The sequence below is a fragment of the Glycine soja genome, chromosome 9, assembly GCF_004193775.1.
Source record: "Glycine soja cultivar W05 chromosome 9, ASM419377v2, whole genome shotgun sequence".
NCBI lineage: Eukaryota > Viridiplantae > Streptophyta > Magnoliopsida > Fabales > Fabaceae > Glycine > Glycine soja.
The window spans coordinates 4,434,409-4,455,444 of NC_041010.1; the positions used below are offsets into that span (position 1 = coordinate 4,434,409).

Below are 21,036 nucleotides of genomic sequence, written 5' to 3' on the forward strand. Positions count from 1 at the left end.
AAGTTGGCTCTATTATGTACACATGTGCCTTGTAATGGTCAAAATAAAAATGTCCAAGTTTTGACTATTCTTTGATAGGGACTTTGGAGAAACTTGAAACCAAAGAATAGTGTGTTTCCAGGAAATAGCGTGTTCATATTATTATTATTTCCACAGACTACATGTATTCATTCTCTACTAACATGTGGTTTTCTGATAAAGCTAAAGCCAATTTTTTTAAGTTTAATTTCTAATTCAAGTCTTATGAATAAAAAAATAATTGAAAGAGAAGACATATTTTACTAAAAGTTAATCAGTCAAATTTTTCAGACAAAATCAATAAATATTTCCCATCAAAATCTCAAATAGCAAAAAAAAGTCTTACCCAAAATACTTTTATTCAGATTAAATAAGATTATTATAAACAATAAAAAAATTATTTAACACAATACACTATTATATACCTTGAACTCAAATCATATATTATTATTTAAGTTATAAAAACCTCGTGTGAGGTTAGATGATATATAATGGCATGTTCATACTAGTGGCGACATGAAAATCGGGATTAACATCACTTTTGGACTCTTTGTTTGTTATGTTGGAGCATTAGAGGGGGTCTAAGTGATATTGGTCAGAAAAATGTGTACTGCAAAGTTGAAAATGATAAGGTCTACGTGCTCTAAGCCACCCACCCACCCACCATACCTTGTTGATCAAAGTTTCATGTTTTTATACTATAGATGACCGTATGATACTTGTTATAGTAGATAACGATTCAACTTGACAGCCCACTTGTTTTTACTAGAAGCAAAGTCTTTGTCAAATTGATCTATAAGGAAAGAAGAGAAATTAATATGGAATACCGACAATATAAATAGCATACCAAGTCTCTTTTTTAACATAGTTAAGTGAAAGGACAAACAAACACTGGGATCAAAGTCTTAAAAAACAGTCTGTGATATCATGATTTGAGTCATATCGTAAAAAAATTTAACTGCTTGTCACCATGATCGATCCCATTAATTATATTTTTTCGCCTTATTAACAAACACCACCAGATATTTAAAACGTTTACTGGGATTTATACATAAACACGGTACATCTCTCCCCGCTAATATATATATTTAGAACCTGTTAAGATTTACATTTGTGCTAGTAAAACACTGCAAAGGCGTTCACTTTGCTACTGCTCTAAATATATATATATATTGTATTGCCTTTTGTTTTTTAACTCTGTAACTTGAGACAGAAATTTCATATTTTTGGAGAATTTGTAATTTAATTAATTTGAAACATTTTCCATAACTTTGTGGGTGTCTTTTGATTTTTGTTACATGTTTAAATGATCACTGAATAGAATGAAATAGTAAAAGATTGATAAAAGAGAAAATTTTTAATTTTGTTACTCAATAAATCAGAGGACAATTTTGTATTTGAAGCACAACAACATTCAAAATTCAAACTTATTAATTTGTTACTATTATCATGATTATACTCAATATGAGTTTATTTACCTATTTAAGTTTACTTGTATGGAAACTTTCTTTACATAAACTCTGAGTAGATTCGATAAACTTTAAGTAAATTTGGTAGACTTTTTCGAGTTTATTATCAAGTCAATGAGTTAATAAGTTAAACAAGTTACATTAAAAGGTATGTAAGTCATTTTAGTTTATTATCTATCTGTTACCTTTATTAAGTGTGTTGTTTTCAAATTGAAAAATATTCACATCTAATAACATCAAATGTTTGTTTTCTAATAATATCAAATTCTCGATGGAAATTACTACTATTATAACATTGGTAAATTATTATCTAGTAGTAATGTATTACTAGACTTAATTATTTATGTATTGTAAAATTTATGATTTATTATTTTACTTAATTATATTGTTGAAATATTTAATTGATATGTTATTTATAGATATTTTATTATTATTTTTTATGAAGTGAACTCTTACGAATTTATGAGTTGAATCCATGAGTCGAGTTTATAAAACTTTCATAAATTTACATAAACTTTCGAGATTATTCATCTTGATTATTGTAATCTTCATCTTTTCAAGCAATAGCCTTCTTTTCTCTAATAATATTCCTCCTAGATCCTGTAGAGCCTTAGGCCAATGAGGTAGTCACCTAACGACAGACTCATAACAAAAAAATTACACAGTTGATGACTTTTAGCTAGTGTTAATTTCTATTTGTTGGTTCCTTTCACAAGCAGAGAACAGAGGTATAAAACACTCGAAAATATCATCTTACAGAGATTGTAGATGGGTATCAATTCGACCAAATTCTTGGATCCTTAGAAGAAGAAAAAAAGGTGTACTTTGGACAAGAAATATTTTTCAAGATGATGAAAAAAACACAATAATTAGGAAACCCACCAAAGAATAAAGATCCGAGAACTTCATGCAAAAAAATTAATTTTGAATGGACTGAAGGCATCTTTAGCCAGACAATTACTAAAAATGCCTAAACTCCTCAGCAATATGTGATGTGTTTTTTATTGCAGGTTGAAGAGGAGAAATAAAATCAACACAAACTTAATCTCTCAGAAGAAAAAGGTGGGAAGGGGGTGTGTTGTAGAATCAAAACAAAGAAAAATTAAACTATATAGTATTTTAAAAGTTATATTAATAATAAATTATAATTAAATAATCATATAAAATTTTACATTATTCTCGATATATGACCATTAAATTAAAAAAAAAAAACCTTGTAGAATCCTTCTTTCATCAATATGAGAAAATCTTATTCTCGATAACCTTGTAGACTCTTACAATTTCATACAAATGCTAAAAAGTAAAAACTGTAATGTAAGTATTTATCATTTAATTTTCAACCAACAATATCAACACTTCTTTGTATCTCTATAATATCATACTCATTGTTTGAACAGTGAGTGAAACAGTCCTATACAAAAAGTTTGCGCAATTCGTCGCAGGCAAAATGACTTATTAGAGGTCCCACTATTGCCAGCCTACACTGTATTTAAGGTGTGCGTAATTATAACAACCCAAAGCGCCGGTCGAATCTCATAATTAATTAATTGGATAAACAATTATTTTTGTTAAAATATATATAAATTCATCTTAAAAGATGAAAATTTATCTTTTAAAATTAAGACAAATTCATTTATCTATTAATTTTTATCTGTTACCAATAAAAAACCTACATGACACATTTAGAGATAAATTTATCTTCGTTATACACGTCTAGTAACCAAAATGATTATTTACCAAAAATATAATTGAATCTTCATCTTTTTCTTTTTTAATCTTTACAAACATAATATTATAATAAACATTTATAAAAAATAAGAAAACAAACATAAATTAGAACAAATATAATAATAAGTATAATGTGTATGTTGCTATGAGATTTCTATTATTATGCTTGCAACGATTAAAAAATTGAAAAAAATGAAGATTAAAGATAAATAGTCATTTTTGTCTTTAAATGTGTAAAGCACTAACAAATTCATTTTTAAAAGTGTCTTGCAGACTCTTTTATTAATGGTAACGGACCAAAGTTAATAGATGGATGGGTTTGTTACATTTTTTTGGACTAAACTTTAAATTTTAATCTTTTAGGAATGAATTTATTAACGTTTTACATATTTATAAACAAAAATGATTATTTATCTTTAATTAATTATCAACATTAATTATATAAAATCTTTCAAACTGAATTTTAAATTGTGGCTAATTTTCTTAAAAAAATCCAGCTGAAAGGCATCTTGAGATACTAATCCGATTATAATTGTGGGAGAGAAAAAAAATTATTTCCAAATAATTATTATTTTAATTTATTAATATTTAATTATATTTTTTTATTTATATTTCTTATAATATTAACGATGGATAAAAAAATTATAAATAAATTAATGATGATATAAGATTAATTTTATAAAATTATTATTGTTTTATATTTATTTTTTATTATTATTTATCTATGTAAAATAGTCTAGACGACTAATATTTTGGGTCGGAAACAAAGTATTATATCAACAGAGTTAATCTATGTAAAGAAACAAAAAAGAGTTAATTAAACACCTTATTGAAAAAAAATAGTACAGTAATAATTTTCATCCTAGGTGGAATCAATCGCAGTGAAATAGTTAAATATACTAGAATCAATTCAAATTACAAGTATAAAACAAGTAAAGAAATAGTTCAGTTTTCATTTCAGTAAAGAAACTTTATGATTCTGATTTATTTTTCATGTGGGATGGATTCCCTAAAATCACAAAAGGGGTATGCAGTGTATATATATACCAAGGATTAAAGTGCTTTCCTTAAAAGGGTAAATTTTTATTTGCCACTGCCTCTTAGGTGGACGATTTGCCTACATCAGTATTCAGTATAAAACTTTTTTGTCAAAGCATGTAAAATGTCCTCACTTCATTGGAAATTGAAAGGGCTTAACTAATTAATCATTAACAATTTAATCACAAACTTCTATTTTTAATTTAATATGTGTAAAATGTGCGTGATAATTAATTATATTTCACTAATTAAATAAATTAAAATAATTTTATGTGTTTTACAGCATTAAAATAATTTTGTTACTATCAATCTTAATTGTCACTATGTGTAACAAAAAAAAAACTTAGTTGTTATATTTTAGTTGAATTAGTTAATATCCAAATTAATAACTCAGTAATCGAACCGTACGAGTGTTTTCTTCTCATTTAAATATAAAGAACAATGTTATATTTTATTATCCAAATATTAGCTTGGCATGCACTTGTTTAGAAGGTCAAGCGAAATTTCCAAATATATTAATTAGCAATATATCATATTATCATGAAGTGTTTTTGTAATTATGCTTTACATTATAAGATAGATGTAAATAAAATGAATATGCCTACATCCATTTGTTTTTCTATAACGAAATGGGGAATTTTTAGTACCAAAAACATGGGAAATTTTAAATATTGTTGTAGCTTAATAGCTTTTATCTCATATTTCATCAAAATTAAGGATGTATACGTTGTTGGGACGGATCCAGAACTCACTTAAGAGGAAGTTGAATTTTCTATTAATTCTTCCTTTTCTAATTATTTAAGTATCTAATTTTTAATAATCAATAATAAATTCTGCAACATTTTACTAGTTTTACACATAAACTAAAACTAATTTTTATTTCAAACAATAAAAAAAATGTAAAAGGAAAATCATCAACTAATCTACCCAAATTGTAATGCATTTGTCCTTGTAAGCAAGGGTGAACACTTCACTTGTTAAGTGTTGTAAGTTCAACCATTTCTCTATTCTTATTCTATAACAAAGTTCTCTGTATGATCCAAGAGCACATGATAATTTCAAACTTCACCATGTGATCATGCAATAAATTAATTACTTTCAACACAAATTTAAACTATGTTAACTGAGTCAAATACTTTGGCTTCTGTTTCTATTTAATTATTGGATTTTATTATTGTTATTCAGTTATTCACGTTTAAGATTATGTTGTTAACGTGATGATTGATTAATTAGCTATTTTTTTGGAAATTAGGTGTAGTGTTTTTTTTTAGAGGGAGTTAGTTGTAGTGTTTTTTAAATATGCACTGAACATTTATTCTTAAACATGCACTGTACCAAACGCAACAAATCTAACAAACTTTCCTGTCAAATACATCTATAAACAAATGTGGTTCCAGACTTCAACGAGAATGGACAAATGACTAATAAAAAAATTATCAAGTAATTATATATCATATCAATTTTAAAACAAAATATTTATAGTTTGATGTTCCAATTCATCAAATTACATTAATAATCTATCAAAATACAAAAATGTCTATCTTAAATGACACGAAAATAATTAATAATTGAATTTACATTCATTTCTTAACAATTTTCATTTTTAATGTATATGAACAAATAGTCAATAAAAGATTCATCTTCCATCTTATTTTAAAGTACAGTCTTCCTACTAAAACATTATAAAATATGGAAAATCAAAAATATGTTTTCATAATTAGGAATTGGAAATTATAACAATCCCCAATCACTCCAATGAGACTTGTTTATATGAAATTTGAAAACAAAAACTACTTCAATTGCATAAAAGTAGAATTGAATAATTAGATATTAACAAAGCAAAAGAAAAAATAATTATACAATAACTAAAATTTGATAAAAATTTCTTTAAAAATATAAAACTACTAATGATTTTATGATTTAAAAATGTTAAGAGATAAAAATCGATTATATAATAACAAAATTTTGATAAAATATAATATTGAGATGAGATTTTATTTAAAAAAATAAGATTAATGTTGAGTTTATAATTTTTTTAAAGTTAAGAAATAATAACTAATTATATAATAATTAAAATTTAATATAATATAATATTTAATTTGAATCAGATTTTTTTTACTAAATCAAAAAATAGATTAAAAAAAATTATTGTTTTTTAATTTGAAAGGAGGGCTATTTGGCAAGGCCCCCATACCCACAACTTCAGTCAGTCCCTGTTTATAAATACCCGAAACTCCTCGAGTACCAATAATTTCACTTATTTTTCACTATTCTTTGAACACTTTCTAATCGGAGTCTCTATAAGTGTCACCTTCAGTCAGAATACTTTGAGATTTATGATGATCTACATACTTATAAGTTATATGTTAATTAAAGTAATTACAAAAATAAGTTAAGAATTACTAAAATAAACTCATGTACTAGATATATTTATTTTGGTCAAACCAACTTTTTGTAAAGTAGCTAAACTAACTAATAGTATAAATTACTAAAGTGATTTATCAAACACACCTTAAAGAAATGTTTGATAGATGATAAATTTTTGTATACTTTGAAAATCATGAATCTTGTGAATGATGATTCCTGATAATAAATAAAATTTATTGGGTTGGTTATTTTAAATATTTTAGATTTCTATGATAATTAAAGAGATACCTAATAGTTTTTTTAGTTATCATAATTTAATAAGAGTAACATTTTTTCCTAGATTAAAAGAAAAATTAACTTGTGAAAGAGAGATTCTCGCCTCCCCTACCGAAAATTTTCATAAAAAATTAGTTAAAAATACATTCCCAAAAAATATCATTTCTCACGAATATTATTTTTTAAAAATAGAAACCAAACATAAAAAATTAAGATTTTCAATCTAAAATTCTTAACCTTAAATTCTCACAAAACTAAAAATTTCATCCCTATCAAAGGTCCTAACATTATCATAATGAATCTCGACGTCTCCTAACTTTTAAAGCGGTAAAATTGTAAGTTCTTCTCTGTTTCCAGATAAAGTCTTAAAGAAGATCATCCTCTCATCATGTCTGTTTATTTATGTAGGGATCAAACGGTATAGTTTGACGTGCCAAATGCCCTAGCTAGTCAATATTTGCTTTTTGGCTATGATTTTTTTTTTTTGTCTCCATAGCTTATTTTATCTTTAGTATGATAACGATGTAATATAATACTTGAATTACACATAGAAAATTACATTAAGAAAATTAAATTAATATAATGCATGCACCCCAAGAACATCGCGCGATAGAGTGACATAATGAAATTCGTGAGAAATATATACAGCAATTGCAGTCAACGGAAAGAGACATGGACCCATAAGGCTATGCTTCACGATGCTTGGAATATATGGAGTGAGGACCACTTCATTTAATGATGAAGAATTGTCTGAAATGTTGCATTCTATCTTCAATTCAATCAATATCATGCATGAGCTCGTGTGTGTGTATATATATATATATATTCTTAGGCTTGACTAAGTAAAAGAACAAAAGAGGAAAATTAAAAACATATAACATAAAATTATAAATATTACATAGAACCTTAAGTTATATATAAATCATAAGATTATATATATCCAATGAAAAAAAGAAAGAGAAAAAATAAACCTATTTAAACACTAATCGGTTTTTATCTATCACGTAAACTACTGATCTTCTAAATCTTATTCTAGCATCTATAAGTATATGATCATATGAAATTTCTTTCAATATATATTTGAACGAAAACTTAACATACTAAATTTCCATGCTACTGTAATCATATTGTTAGTGTGAAGTGAGTCAAACATAAGAATTAAGTCATATAGTTGTAACATATAATGGCAAAACGAAAAATCTTAAAAGAACTTGACATGCTACCAATCCTCTTGAAAGAAAGGGGTCAATTTTTTTTGTTCTATTATCTTGAGGTTAACTATAAAAAAAAGTTATATATTTATATAAGTTTCATACTTGAATTTTGACTGATAAAGAATTTAATCTTTTTTTAAAGTTTTATCTTTTCTCCTATCTTCAGAAAAAGGAAATAAATGTCTTAATCTTTGTTAGCATCCATGAAACATTTATTACGGCATATATGTAGTCAAACTTAATTTTCAGTACACAGAGGAATAGAAGTGGATTGAGGAAGGGAAATCTGACTTTTGTGTAATGCAATTTACATGGAAATCAACTTTGACTAGCTACTTTCTTCACTATTCTTCGTTGTTGACTCTTCTGCTTGTTCAATTCAACGCACGCCAAAAAAAAAATACTAATTACCAATCAGTGTTGACAATTATATTTCCTTAGGAGAAGTGTGCATAATAGTCATATTATCCAAAGGGTCGCACGAATGCATATTGGATATGTGAGTGAAGTTCAACCTAGTGGCGTATATTCAATTAGTGTATGTTTGAATTTCAATAAATAAAAAAGTAAAATTCGATTAAACTTAATTATAAAAATTTTAAGTTTAGTTAAAAGTAAGTTTAAAGTAATTTGATTTATGTTTGGAGAATTTTAAGTTCAACAAAAAAGTAAGAGAGAGATAACTTTAAAATAAACTTCAGTTTGAGAGAAAATAACATTCAATTTAATTGGAAAAGTAATTTGTCAAATAAACAAGTGCAGGATTTCATGAAAAGTAAGAGAAAGATAACTTTGAAATAAACTTCAGTTTAAGTGAAAATCACATTCAATTAAATTGGAAAAGTAATTTATCAAACAAACAAGTGCAGTGCCATATTTCATGAAAAGTAAATTTTAGTTTAAGAGTTCAAATGTCAAATCAAACACACCCTTAAATTAAAGGGCTCACATCTAATGTAAGGTCATGGTCATGTCATTTGCATCATAGCTAGCAAGCAAGGTTTCAAATATATACTAAATATGAGGATGAATCCTTTTAAAGAGGGAGGGAAAAATATTTCTTATCTCAAAGTTACATGTTAGGTTTATGAGTTTAACCTGATTGCCTATGTCCAATGCCTTAAATAGAAAAGGAAATGTATCGTATGCAAGGTGTTATATGTTAAGAATTATTATGTCTTTGTTGATTGATTAAGTGTATGTTTGAAGGAGTGGTATAAAGAAAGAAACTCGGTTATTTTTTTATGTGGTGACAGTAAAACAACCCAGTGTTGCTTCCAAATTTTTACATTTTTTACATGATTTTGATTGACTCACTTTACAATCAAACAGGCACTAAGCTTCCAGCATGGTGGTGTAAGTGTTTTTGGTTTTTTTTTTTTTTTTTTGAAAGGCGTGTTTTTGGTCAGATGCTACTGGTCATATCAAGTTAACATGGTTAAGGTCTTAAAGAGCTATTTATTTTATGAAAAATGCTTTTATTTTTAATCATAAAAATGTCATCTTATTTTTAAAAATTTGTATGATAATAATTTAAATAATTTTTTATACAAACTTTCGTAAATAAGAAAAATAAGGTAATACTTTTTCTAACTAAAGGTAATAAGGTAATACTTTTTCAAACAACGGTTCCTAATCTTTCACCTCAATAATGATATGCGTTGTTTTGTATGAGACTCTCAATGTCTGAAATTTACATTTAATCCCAATTAATCAAGGTTAAATTAGTGAGGTAAAATCACATTCATTGTTATCATTCAAAGGATTGAAACTCCAAAGTTCAAACCATACTAAAAGAAATTAAAATTCCTTACACTTTGACTAACAAGTAACAAGCATTTTCTATACCTAGTATTTCAAAAAGATACTAAAAAAACAATTATCTTTTCTTCTTTTGATTTTCTCTCTTACCAAACTACTAAAATTATCTGAGTATTTACTCTTTTCTTTTATTTCATTTTCTTCCTTGATCAAACATACCATACCATAAGAGTTTTCTTCTTGATTCTTAACCAGTGCTTATATATATATATATATATATATATATATATATATATATATATATATATATATATATATATATATATATAAATTAACCAGTACTTGGTATATATTAGAAAAACTGTTGACAAATTCAAAGGAACACTGTCGTAAGTAGTATTAAAACACAAGTCCCTCACGAGGTTGGAAAGATCTCATCAACCTCTTTGCTTTTGTATATATGGATGGCTCCATGGAAGAAGTTACGCATAAATAAAGACGAGTGAAATTGTGTGTATTGGAGGGGAGAGTGCCACACCAATTACAGTCAAAGTACAATTTACAATTAATTGGCATTTGGCAGCTACTACAGACTACAGTTACAACAGCACAACTGGACGGAACATGCACAAAACTTGAATTACAAGTTCCGATCAAAAGTCATTTGTACCCTCACAAGCTAAAACCTACAATGATTATTCTCATTTCTTTCTCTCACTTTTTTGTGTGTGTACAATGATGACGAGATTTTTCTAAAAAAAAAAAATCTCGTCCAAACTACACAAATCTCCCCCACTACTAGGCCGACGCTAGTAGGTTTCATTCCTTTCTCGTTATTCTACAACTATTTCAAGTATTGTAGTAAGTCTGGGTCTTCTATATCTTTTGAGAAGCAAAGAAGAGCATACGACACTTACAGAAGAGAGAGCCATGCATGCACCAGCAACCCATGGTGGCAGCTTGATCCCCAGTGAAGGATAAAACACACCAGCAGCAACTGGTATAGCCACAACATTGTAAGCCATGGCAAACACGTAATTCAATCGAATACGAGTAAAGGTCTTCCGTGAAAGATCGATGGCTGTGATTACATCTTCCAAGCTATTTCTCATGAGGACATACTCAGCAGCTTCTATTGCAATGTCAGTTCCTGCCCCAATCGCCATACCAACATCAGCAGCAGCTAATGCAGGAGAATCATTGATACCATCACCCACCATTGCAACTATGCTCCCATCTTTTTGGAATGAACGTACAACGTCAGCTTTTCCTGCTGGCATAACCTCTGCCCTAACATCTTGGATGCCAACCTGTCATACAATACGTTTGTTAACACAAGTTTGACGACAACATCAACTTTTATATAAATTTTATGGTGCAACTCAATACGTAAGTAAATTTTGCTTTAAACAGACAATTGGTTTTATAATTCACAATAGAGAGCTAAAGAAACTGGTAACTAACGAGTAAAACATATAAGTTACACCAGTTCTTTCAACTATACTATAGTTATGAATAAGAAAACCAAGAGTAGGCCTGCTCAAAAAGAAGAACGCCAATTATAGGTATCAAGCTTTTTCATCCCTTGATTTCAATCATGCCTTTTCTACAATTCAATTCAATTTTCCTACTAAACACCAAAACTACAATACTTGTATGTTTATTGGTCTTCTTTGTACAGGCAAGATTACAGTAGTTGAAAGCTGATCCTAGAAGCATAGCCTTTGAAATTACACTCCAATAGTTATCAGAAGTCAGAACACAGATTTTAATGGCGAATGCAAATAAAGCATACTACAAATTATACAAACCTCCTTGGCAACAGCGCGAGCTGTTCTCCAGTTATCTCCTGTAACCATAACAGGTTTGACACCCATTTTCTGGAGGCCCTCTATGACTACAGCAGCCTCTCTCTTTAGTGGGTCTGCAATCCCCAAGGCTCCAGTTAATATATCATTATATGCTACCAGTATCCCTGTCTTTGCACTTTCTTCCAGCTCTACCACAAAATTTTCGACTTCTGTTGAAATATCTATGCCATTTTCCTCCATCAACTTCCTGTTACCAACCTATTGAGGACAAATTTCCTTGGTTAAGAAACTCTTAGGAAAGTAAGAAGCAAATCCCACAGTATGTAGAGATCAAGACAACCATATTAGGAAAGTAAAAGGACATACCAAAATATGCTTCCCATCTATAAAACATTGAACACCTCTTCCAGGAAGAGCAAAGAAGTCTGAGACATCAAAAAGCCACCCAGACTTTGCATCAGTTTTGGCATCATTCTCGGTACCAGTAGTAGCAGAAGAGTCATCAAAGAAATGAAAATGGCGTGCATATGCTAAAATTGCTTTTGCTAGTGGGTGTTCACTGCTAGCCTGAATCATAAAATTAAAATGAAATATAACAAGTCATAATTGGTTCCCTTAATGGCATCAAACAATAAATAGAAGGGCATAATTTTCTGATAATCAAACATATAAGAAGAAATTATGATTTGTTAATCTACTATAATCTTGTTCCTCATGCCATGATGGCATGCCATAACACTATGCGAGAAGTTAAGCTGTCTGAGAAAATTGAAATTCACCTCAGCAGAAGCCACCAATTTAAGAAATTCTCCACGTTCCATTCCTGTGAATGTCTTGGCAGCAGTAACAGTGGCTTTTCCCTGAGTTAGAGTGCCTGTTTTATCAAATATCACATACTTCACCCTCTGAGCCCTTTCCAAGGCATCTCCTCCTTTAATTAACACTCCATTGTTAGCCCCAACCCCTGTTGCCACCATGACAGCTGTTGGTGTTGCCAAGCCAAGTGCACAGGGACATGCAATCACTACTACAGATATTGCGAACATTAGGGCAAGAACAAAGTGATTTCCATTTTCTGGCAGCCATTCTTCTGGGTAAGCTCCAATAGACCCAGCAACATACCTATAGATCCAAATTTAAAAAGAAGTAGGAATAAGCATTCCAATCACATTAGAAGCCAACATCTATTTATATGCCCAAACCAGTTAAGATGACCTTACCAACCCAATAGTGTCAATAATGCTAAAGAAACAACCGTAGGAACAAATATGCTTGCTACCTGCAAACCAAGAGAATGGAACTTAAGTTCATATCTAATATTTGTTCAATCATCTATGGACCAATCAACTACTCAATGTAATACAATCAACCAAAAATGAGAGAGATAGAGAGAGAGATAGATAGATAGATAGAGAGAGAGAGAGAGAGAGAGAGGGAGAGAATTTTTGAAAATGATGAGCAAGCAAAAACAGCCCCTACATTTAGGATGAAAGCCACAAATTGGAATAACTACATTCATTAACACCCCAATTTTCAGTGATCATAGAAGCTTCAAAAGACTACCCCAAATTTACAAGCTTAACCAGATTAGCCACAAAACAGTCAAACAACAGACTAAATGTCGATTCCTTTCTGCTCGATGTATCTTTTTTTAGGATGAGGGTATGCCAGCTTCCCCAAGTTTCACTTAACAAAATATAAAGTAACAACCACAGTAGAACTACAATCCATTCATGAACCACTATTACCATCCGTCTCTCTATATCGCCATAACATATATATATATATATATATATATATATATATATATATATATATATATATATATATAAAGTTATATCAGGGTGGTAAATATAACTTAACAATTGGAATTGACAAAATAACAAGAATTGCAATATTTGAAGGGAAAAAATATGCCAGGTCACCCTGAAACATGAAACATTTGACTGAACTGAGAACTATTTCACAAGCTAATCCTTTCTTTATCACAAAATACTCTAAGCAAAAGGCATACACTATGAAAGTAACTCCACCAAAACATAAAAGGCATCCCAAGTGCAACATAGACAAACACAACCATGACCAATATACTTACATAATCAGCAAACTTCTGGATGGGAGCTTTGGACATCTGGGCCATCTCAACCAAACTAATAATCTGACTCAAAACTGTATCAGATCCTACTTTGGTAGCTTCTACGTGAAGGACGCCATGCAAATTTATTGTGCCTCCAATAACGGAAGCATTCACCTCCTTCATAATAGGTACAGATTCACCAGTTACCATGCTCTCATTTACATAACTTGATCCCCAAGTAACAATACCATCAGCAGGAACCTTTGCACCAGGAAGAACTTTCAATGTGTCCCCAGGTTGAACAAGCAAAGAATCAATTTCCCTTTCTTCAATAGATTTACCGCCTAAAAATCAATATAATTTTAGTTGTTGTCATCAATTTCACCCAGAACATGACATATGTCATAAAATTCATTTATGATTTATGATCTTTCAACCTACATATAAGATTCTTTTTTAAGGGAACCTACATATAAGATAATCAATGCCAAATATGTTTCATATCCCTTTTTTATTAATAAAACAAAGCAAATAGAATGAAAGTCATATGCACCTTTATCTTTAACAACTAGTAAAGCTGTTGCAGGAGCAAGTTCTACTAATTTCTTGATAGCATCAGATGTCTTTCCCTTGGCAAGGCATTCCAAATACTTGCCCAACAATACAAATGTTATGAGCATAGCACTTGTTTCAAAGTAAGTTGGAGACCAAAATCCAGTAAGAGCACCATATAGAAGAGCACAAACAGAATAAATGTAGGAAGCAGTAGTTCCCACAGCAACCAGGACATCCATGTTTGTAGAACCATTTCGAAGAGCTCTGCCGGCTGCAATGTAGAAGCGCTTGCCAATCACAAATTGGATGACACTCACCAATGCCCATTTCAACAAATCACCCATGAGGAAAGGCCCACATCGCCAAAGTAACAAGGAATAGAATGGTGGAATATGAGGACAAACTACCCTCATGAAGAAGAGAGGAATCTGAAACATGCAACCATGCATTGAGTAAAAATACATTCAAAAGCATGGTTATCAAACTCTCGAGTTAATTCACTAACTCTTACGAGTTTACGAGTGCACTTGTACTCTGCGAGTTGACTCTTGAGTAAACTCTTTTTTTTAATGGACTCTGAGTAAACTCTATAAACTCTAAGTAAACTCGATAGACTCTCGAGTTTACCACCGAGTCAACGAGTTAGCAAGTTAAAAAGATTAAATCAAAATGTAAGTTATTTTTTATTGTTTTCTGTCTGTTTAGCATTCAACATACCTTCATTTAGCGTGTTATTCTCAAATACAAAATTCTCACCTTTAATAATATCAAACTCTTGTTCTCTAATAATATCAAATCCTCAATGAAAATCATCTACTACTACTATAACCTCTACAAGTTATTGTCTAGTAGTGATGTATTATTACTAGACTTGATTATTTAAATATTCTGAACTTTATGATTTACTATTTTGCTTTATTATATTGTTGAAATGTTTAATTAGTATGTTATTTATAGATATTTTGTTATTATTTTTATATGAAGTAGACTCTTACGAGTCTACGAGTTGAGTCCACGAGTCGAGTCTATGAAATTCTCACAAGTCTGCGTAAACTCTCGAGTTTGATAACCTTGTTCAAAAGATCAAACAAGAACCTAAAAACACAAGGGGGTGTTAACACAGTATACAGACTCAAATTTTGAATAGGATCGTTTTTTCCTGTCAGCAACTGAGCAACATCAAATCTTGTGTTTCTGTATATAAATTTTTCATGAAGAGAAGATGACATGATATTATGAAAAAACACCTCTTTTATTTATGTGAAATTAGTGTATGTATTAATTCCCCATGAAGCATATGTTTATCGGATTTGACAATTGCAGAGTCCCAACAGATGGTAGAATGCCTTAATGTTTGAGAATACTGCAGCAATAAATGATTTCTATCCCAATCCCCTGTATCTCCTTTACAGCTCTATTTTTCCTTCCTCAAATGCAATATATCTAAGAATATGTTTCTATGAATAGACAAGACATTTACTCCAAATATTAGTGTAAATGTGTTTTCAAGATAAAGCACAGTTCACAACTTTACGCAAATAATATGTAGCTGTTTTCAGTGTCAGTACATAATCTAACAAGAATTTTGACGTGATTTTATGTATCCATAGAGATCAAAGTTAGATGGAAAGGAATACAAATAAAGAAAAAAAAAGGAAATACAATGAAACTATATGATTGTTATATGAATTGAGAATTTAAAAAATACTCACACTAAGAAACAGACTGGAGATGAAGAGCCGAAATATGGTTGAGATCTCCTCAACGTCTTTAGAAGCCATTCTTGTATAAGGGCTTCTAACATGTAATTTAAACTTTCCATTGCTTCCCTCCTGGATTGCATCAACTACGGATCTAGAACTGAGAACTTCAGGATCAAACAGAACATCCAATTCACCTGAAACCTTGTCAAAATGAAACTGCCTTACTCCTTTTGTGCTGCTAAGAATGCCTTCTAAAACTTGTGTGTCGATCAGACTGTACACACCAACCACCCCTAAAATTATTTTATCCTGCTCATTGCTTTCTATAAATGAACCATCAAAACCAGAATCTTCAATTGCGTTGACTATATCATCTTTACTAATTACACTGGGATCATATTCAACTTCACCTGATGAAGTAGCCAAAGCTACAACAGCCCTTTTGACCCCTGGAAGATTTCTTAAAATACCTTCAACAGAATTTACACATGCTGCACATGTCATACCTCCAATTGTGAACTGTCCCACCAGGGTTTCATGTGCAACTGTACTGGATTCAGGTAATATGTCTGCTTCAAACCCAGCATCTTCAATTGCATTTTTTATGTCTTCATCCTGGAATATGACAGATTTGAACACATAACTCAATATCTATCAAATACAAGCTTCCAGTACTATTTCACACAAATCACTTAAGAAACATTATGTTTTTATTCAATTAATATACGAATATAGCTGGCTCATCATCACTTAACATGCATCAGTGTAACAATAATATTGCATACTTCAGTAGTAGCAGAACCAGATGGTTGAAGGAATCCTGCCTTACTGACCAAATTATGATATCTCACCACAAAAGCAATAATATGCACAAAGTGAATGAGTTAAATGAGAGGAAGATAGATATCAGTTAAAGTTTTATGAATATAAATTATCATGAGTCGTCGATATAGGAATGTACATGCAGTAGAAAAAAGCTGTGAGAAGAAACTTCACATCAATTTTACTCAACATCATAACAGAAAACATTACACAGGAATAACCTGTAAGTCTGTAACCGAAGAGCCCAAAAAACCGTGATTTCATATCAAAATAAAACACACACACACACAAAAAAAAATCCACTGCAGTCATAACTAACAAAAACAATTGCAATTACTATATGCACACTTTAAAAGCTGAGTTGGAGAATGTATGCCAGAGAAAAAGTTATATCATTCCTAACAGGCAGACAGTAAATAAATGTCCACTTAACTGCAACACCAGCGAGCCAAAGCAATAAATATAGAAAGCAGACAAAATTCACCGGGAAAAAGAGGATAACGAGATAACCAACAGCATGATTACTGATTTAATGAGCACGCATCTCAATACAAAACGTTAAACGCAATTTTGACCAAACAGAAGCCATACAATCAATTAAGGCAAAAAAAAAATTTAAAAAGCAAATAACTAAACGGTAAAACCGAAAAATCATAACGGAAAATACTCTCGAGACTCTTTTTCCCGGAGAGATAACAATTAATGAATTGAGATTTTTTAAGAAAGGGTCTTGCTAACATGATTAAGGAATTAAAAGGAGAAATATTTTATTGGAAATTATATGGAGCGCATTCCAATAAAAAGAACTCTCATTTTTACTTCCTTAATTAGTGTGCTGTAGTCTGTAGAAAAATACATTAAAACAAACTCACATTAAAGTTTATTCAAATAAATTTCTAAGTACGAGAGAAAAAGAAAAAAAGAAGATAAAAATGCAGTGCTCCTTAATTTAAAATTCCCCATAAATTAAAATCAAGTTATGCAGCTCAGGTTTTCTAGCAATTAACTGAGAGAGCTTCTATATATAAGTTAATTTTAACTTATTATCACATAAGTTCAATTCACTTTATCTTCTTTTATCTCCTTAATTTTTTTCTACTACAAGTGCTTACTGCAAAGAATTACAGTAGATTTTAGTATATCCAAACAAGACCTAATTAAATCTTAGTCAGCTAACACTTCAAGCAAGTTCAATTTTCCGAAGCAGTAAACGATGCAAAAGAAAATAAGTACGAGAGAGACGAACCTTGAGCAGAGCCGAATTGAAAACGACGTCGGCTTTGTTCTGAAGCAACGCGACAGAGGCGCTGATGACTCCGTCGAGTGATTTGAGAGCTGATTCGACGGAATTGGAGCAAGCGGCGCAGGTCATTCCGGTGACCGACACCTGAATCCGCCTCGCTCCGCCGTCGATTTCGTCGTAGGAGTCCAAGAGCCGCACGTCCTCGAGCTCATCGGAGTCGCCGGCGAGGGAAGTCAGCTGCAGGCCTCTGATTCCCGGCGCCATCGAGTGAGAGAAAAAAAAATAAAAACAGAATAAATTGTAAAGCGAGAGAAAAGTTAAAAAAAAAAAAAGGAAAAATATTTCGATGGCGAAGTTGCGAGAGTAACAATTTTTATAGCAGATATTTATATTAATGGTTTAATTATTTTAGTTTTTTTAATCTTATTAATACAAGATATTCACTATTTTTTTCATTTGTGTAATTCTCTTTTCCCAACTTTTTTCTTTTTTTTCTTTAGAAGACTCCAACTCAAGATTTGGAATCCAATTTAATATCACTAATACCAATTAAGAACGACTTATCGGTTTAATTATTTTAGTTTACTTAAATAATAACGCGACAGGTCTTAAAATCAGGTGGAAAACGAGGAATTGAGGGCGGTTTTGTTTCCGGTTTTGCCCTTGGACTTTTTGTTGAATTCCGACTGCGTCCGTTGTACTTCCACGAACAAGTTCGTTGTACTACACGTTTGCGTGTGTCCGCGAGAAAAAAATACTAAAAGCAAAAAATGGAAAACAAAGAAAAAAAAACTGAATACATTTTTATACTGATTAGTTCTATATATGATAAGTTGTTGATTTTGATAATGATTATCTTAAAGGTTATATTATTAAATTTGATTTTTAATATAATTAAAAAAAATTAATATCAATAGTACATATCCATTAAGATCTTATTTATATTAAGGTAAATGGAAAATAATAAAAATATTTTTTCACTTATTTAATTGAATAAAAAATTATAATCAAATAAAACAAACAAATGATATCTTTTTTGTCATTGTTTAATTAACTCTCACTTCTTTCCTCAGTTTCTTCACAAATTTAGAGAGAGAAAATCAGGCACATTCCATAGATATAAAAAAAAATGGTGTGTTCTATCATTTTATACTGAAAGAGAACATAAAAAATTGTGTTTTTATTACACCTTTTCTTTTCTCTCTAAATCTGCCATTTTGAACCAATTTTGTGTTGTAATTTGGTACGCTATCAAGTGAAGGTAAAGTAATATGGACCCAATTTTTTAAGCATCTGATAATACTAAATGAGTTTAATTTTAATACTACTATATCGTTAGTGTAAAGAATTTTGTACTTCTAACTAACTATAAATTATTTTATTATATGTAGTATTTCATAATTAGATAAAAATGTAAAATACATTTACATTGTAAATATGTTCTAATTAAATTTGTAATAAATATATGAAGAGAAATTATTATTACAGGAGTATGTGACACTGGTTAATAATTTTGTATGAAATGATTTTTTAAAATTAACTATTGAATTATGATACACTAGCTAGTTTTAACTATACTCGTCAAAATTTTAAATTAGATATTCATCTATATATTCTACATTTGATATTTTGATGCATTTTATAACATATACTATTATACATCAAAATAAATTATTCAATAAAATACTAGCAAAGTTTTAGTTTATATTTATTTTATCGAATCATTTTTTTGTTTTTATGGTTGAATCAATCAATAAAAATTAATATTCCTAAAAAATATCAAATAACATAAGTATGAGAAATTTTTGTTGAGAAAATATTACTATATTATTAATTTGAGTAAATTATACTCGCATCACTTGTGTTTTTCTCAAATTGTACCTTATATTCTTCCTTTTTTTTACATTACTTTTATTCTCTTATGTTAATATTGTTAACTAATGTCAATTGAAATATGTGAACAAGCGAAATTATCATAACATCTTTGTAAAAAATTGACCCTGTGAATGGATATTTCTTAAAAGTAATCATAGTTTTTCCTTTAATATTTAACTCTTACTTCGTTATTGCTAATATTTGAAAAAGATGTAATTTTTTATTGAAACATTATATCAAATACATAGTCATAAAAAATAAATGTTTCAAAAAAAGGAGTTAAAAAACACAGATGCAGGAGCAAAATACTAAAATTTGAAGCAAAAGACCATATTGCAATAAATAGGCATTGTAGGGATACACGTCCAACAAAAACGCATCAATCAAACAACCCAACATGCACCAAAAAAATTGTACTAAAAAAGAAGAAGAAGAAAAGGTATTAACACATGCGTACCAATAAGTTAGGTTTACGTTCAACAAAAAACTGAGTTCAAATCCAATTAGAGAAAGAAAGAAAAAAAAGAGTGTTAAAATATTTTGAGGTTGAAAATGGTGACATGTGTTTTCATGGAGTTTAGAGGAAAAAATGAGAGTATTTTAGACATAAATTTTTATTAAAAGTCATGTAATCAACATATATCTATTTTTGTTAAATTATTAATTGATGTTTAAGAGGGAGGAAATCTAAATATAATGTGAACTAAACAATTAAGAATTTTTTGTAAGGTGAAAAAAGAGGAGTGGTGAGTGCAATTTAAAAAAAAAAACACAAAAGATGTACCTATAATTTACTCGATAATTTTTCTTTAGTCAAGTGAGATTACTTCTCATAAATGCTTATAAATTTATTATCCTAGATTAAAAAGAAGAGTAAATTACTCTAACAAATTTTAGTATCAAATTAGACGTAATTTTATTCTTTTTGTATTTTTCTACACTGACTTTCTTTTAAGTTTAAAAATATTATACTAATACTTCTTTATGTGTTAGAAAATATTACAATGACATTTCTCAATGTTACCTTGATATCATGTTAAATATTACACTAATATTACTTATAAAAGAGGTGAATGTAA

The 21,036-nt window shown here is 29.5% G+C and overlaps 1 protein-coding gene across 1 annotated transcript; it reads right to left on the reverse strand.

Annotated features, from left to right (window-relative positions):
- Nucleotides 1-10,270: 10,270 nt before the first annotated feature.
- Nucleotides 10,271-18,428, reverse strand: LOC114367508 (copper-transporting ATPase RAN1-like). Its single transcript, XM_028324698.1, has 9 exons — nt 18,086-18,428; nt 16,027-16,632; nt 14,313-14,742; nt 13,778-14,103; nt 12,903-12,961; nt 12,462-12,804; nt 12,049-12,249; nt 11,683-11,940; nt 10,271-11,181 (listed from the first exon to the last, which is right to left on the reverse strand). The coding sequence occupies exons 1-9, from the start codon at nt 18,344-18,346 to the stop codon at nt 10,705-10,707; spliced, it is 2,961 nt and encodes a 986-aa protein (XP_028180499.1). The 5' UTR covers nt 18,347-18,428; the 3' UTR covers nt 10,271-10,704.
- Between the last annotated feature and the right edge of the window lie 2,608 nt (nt 18,429-21,036).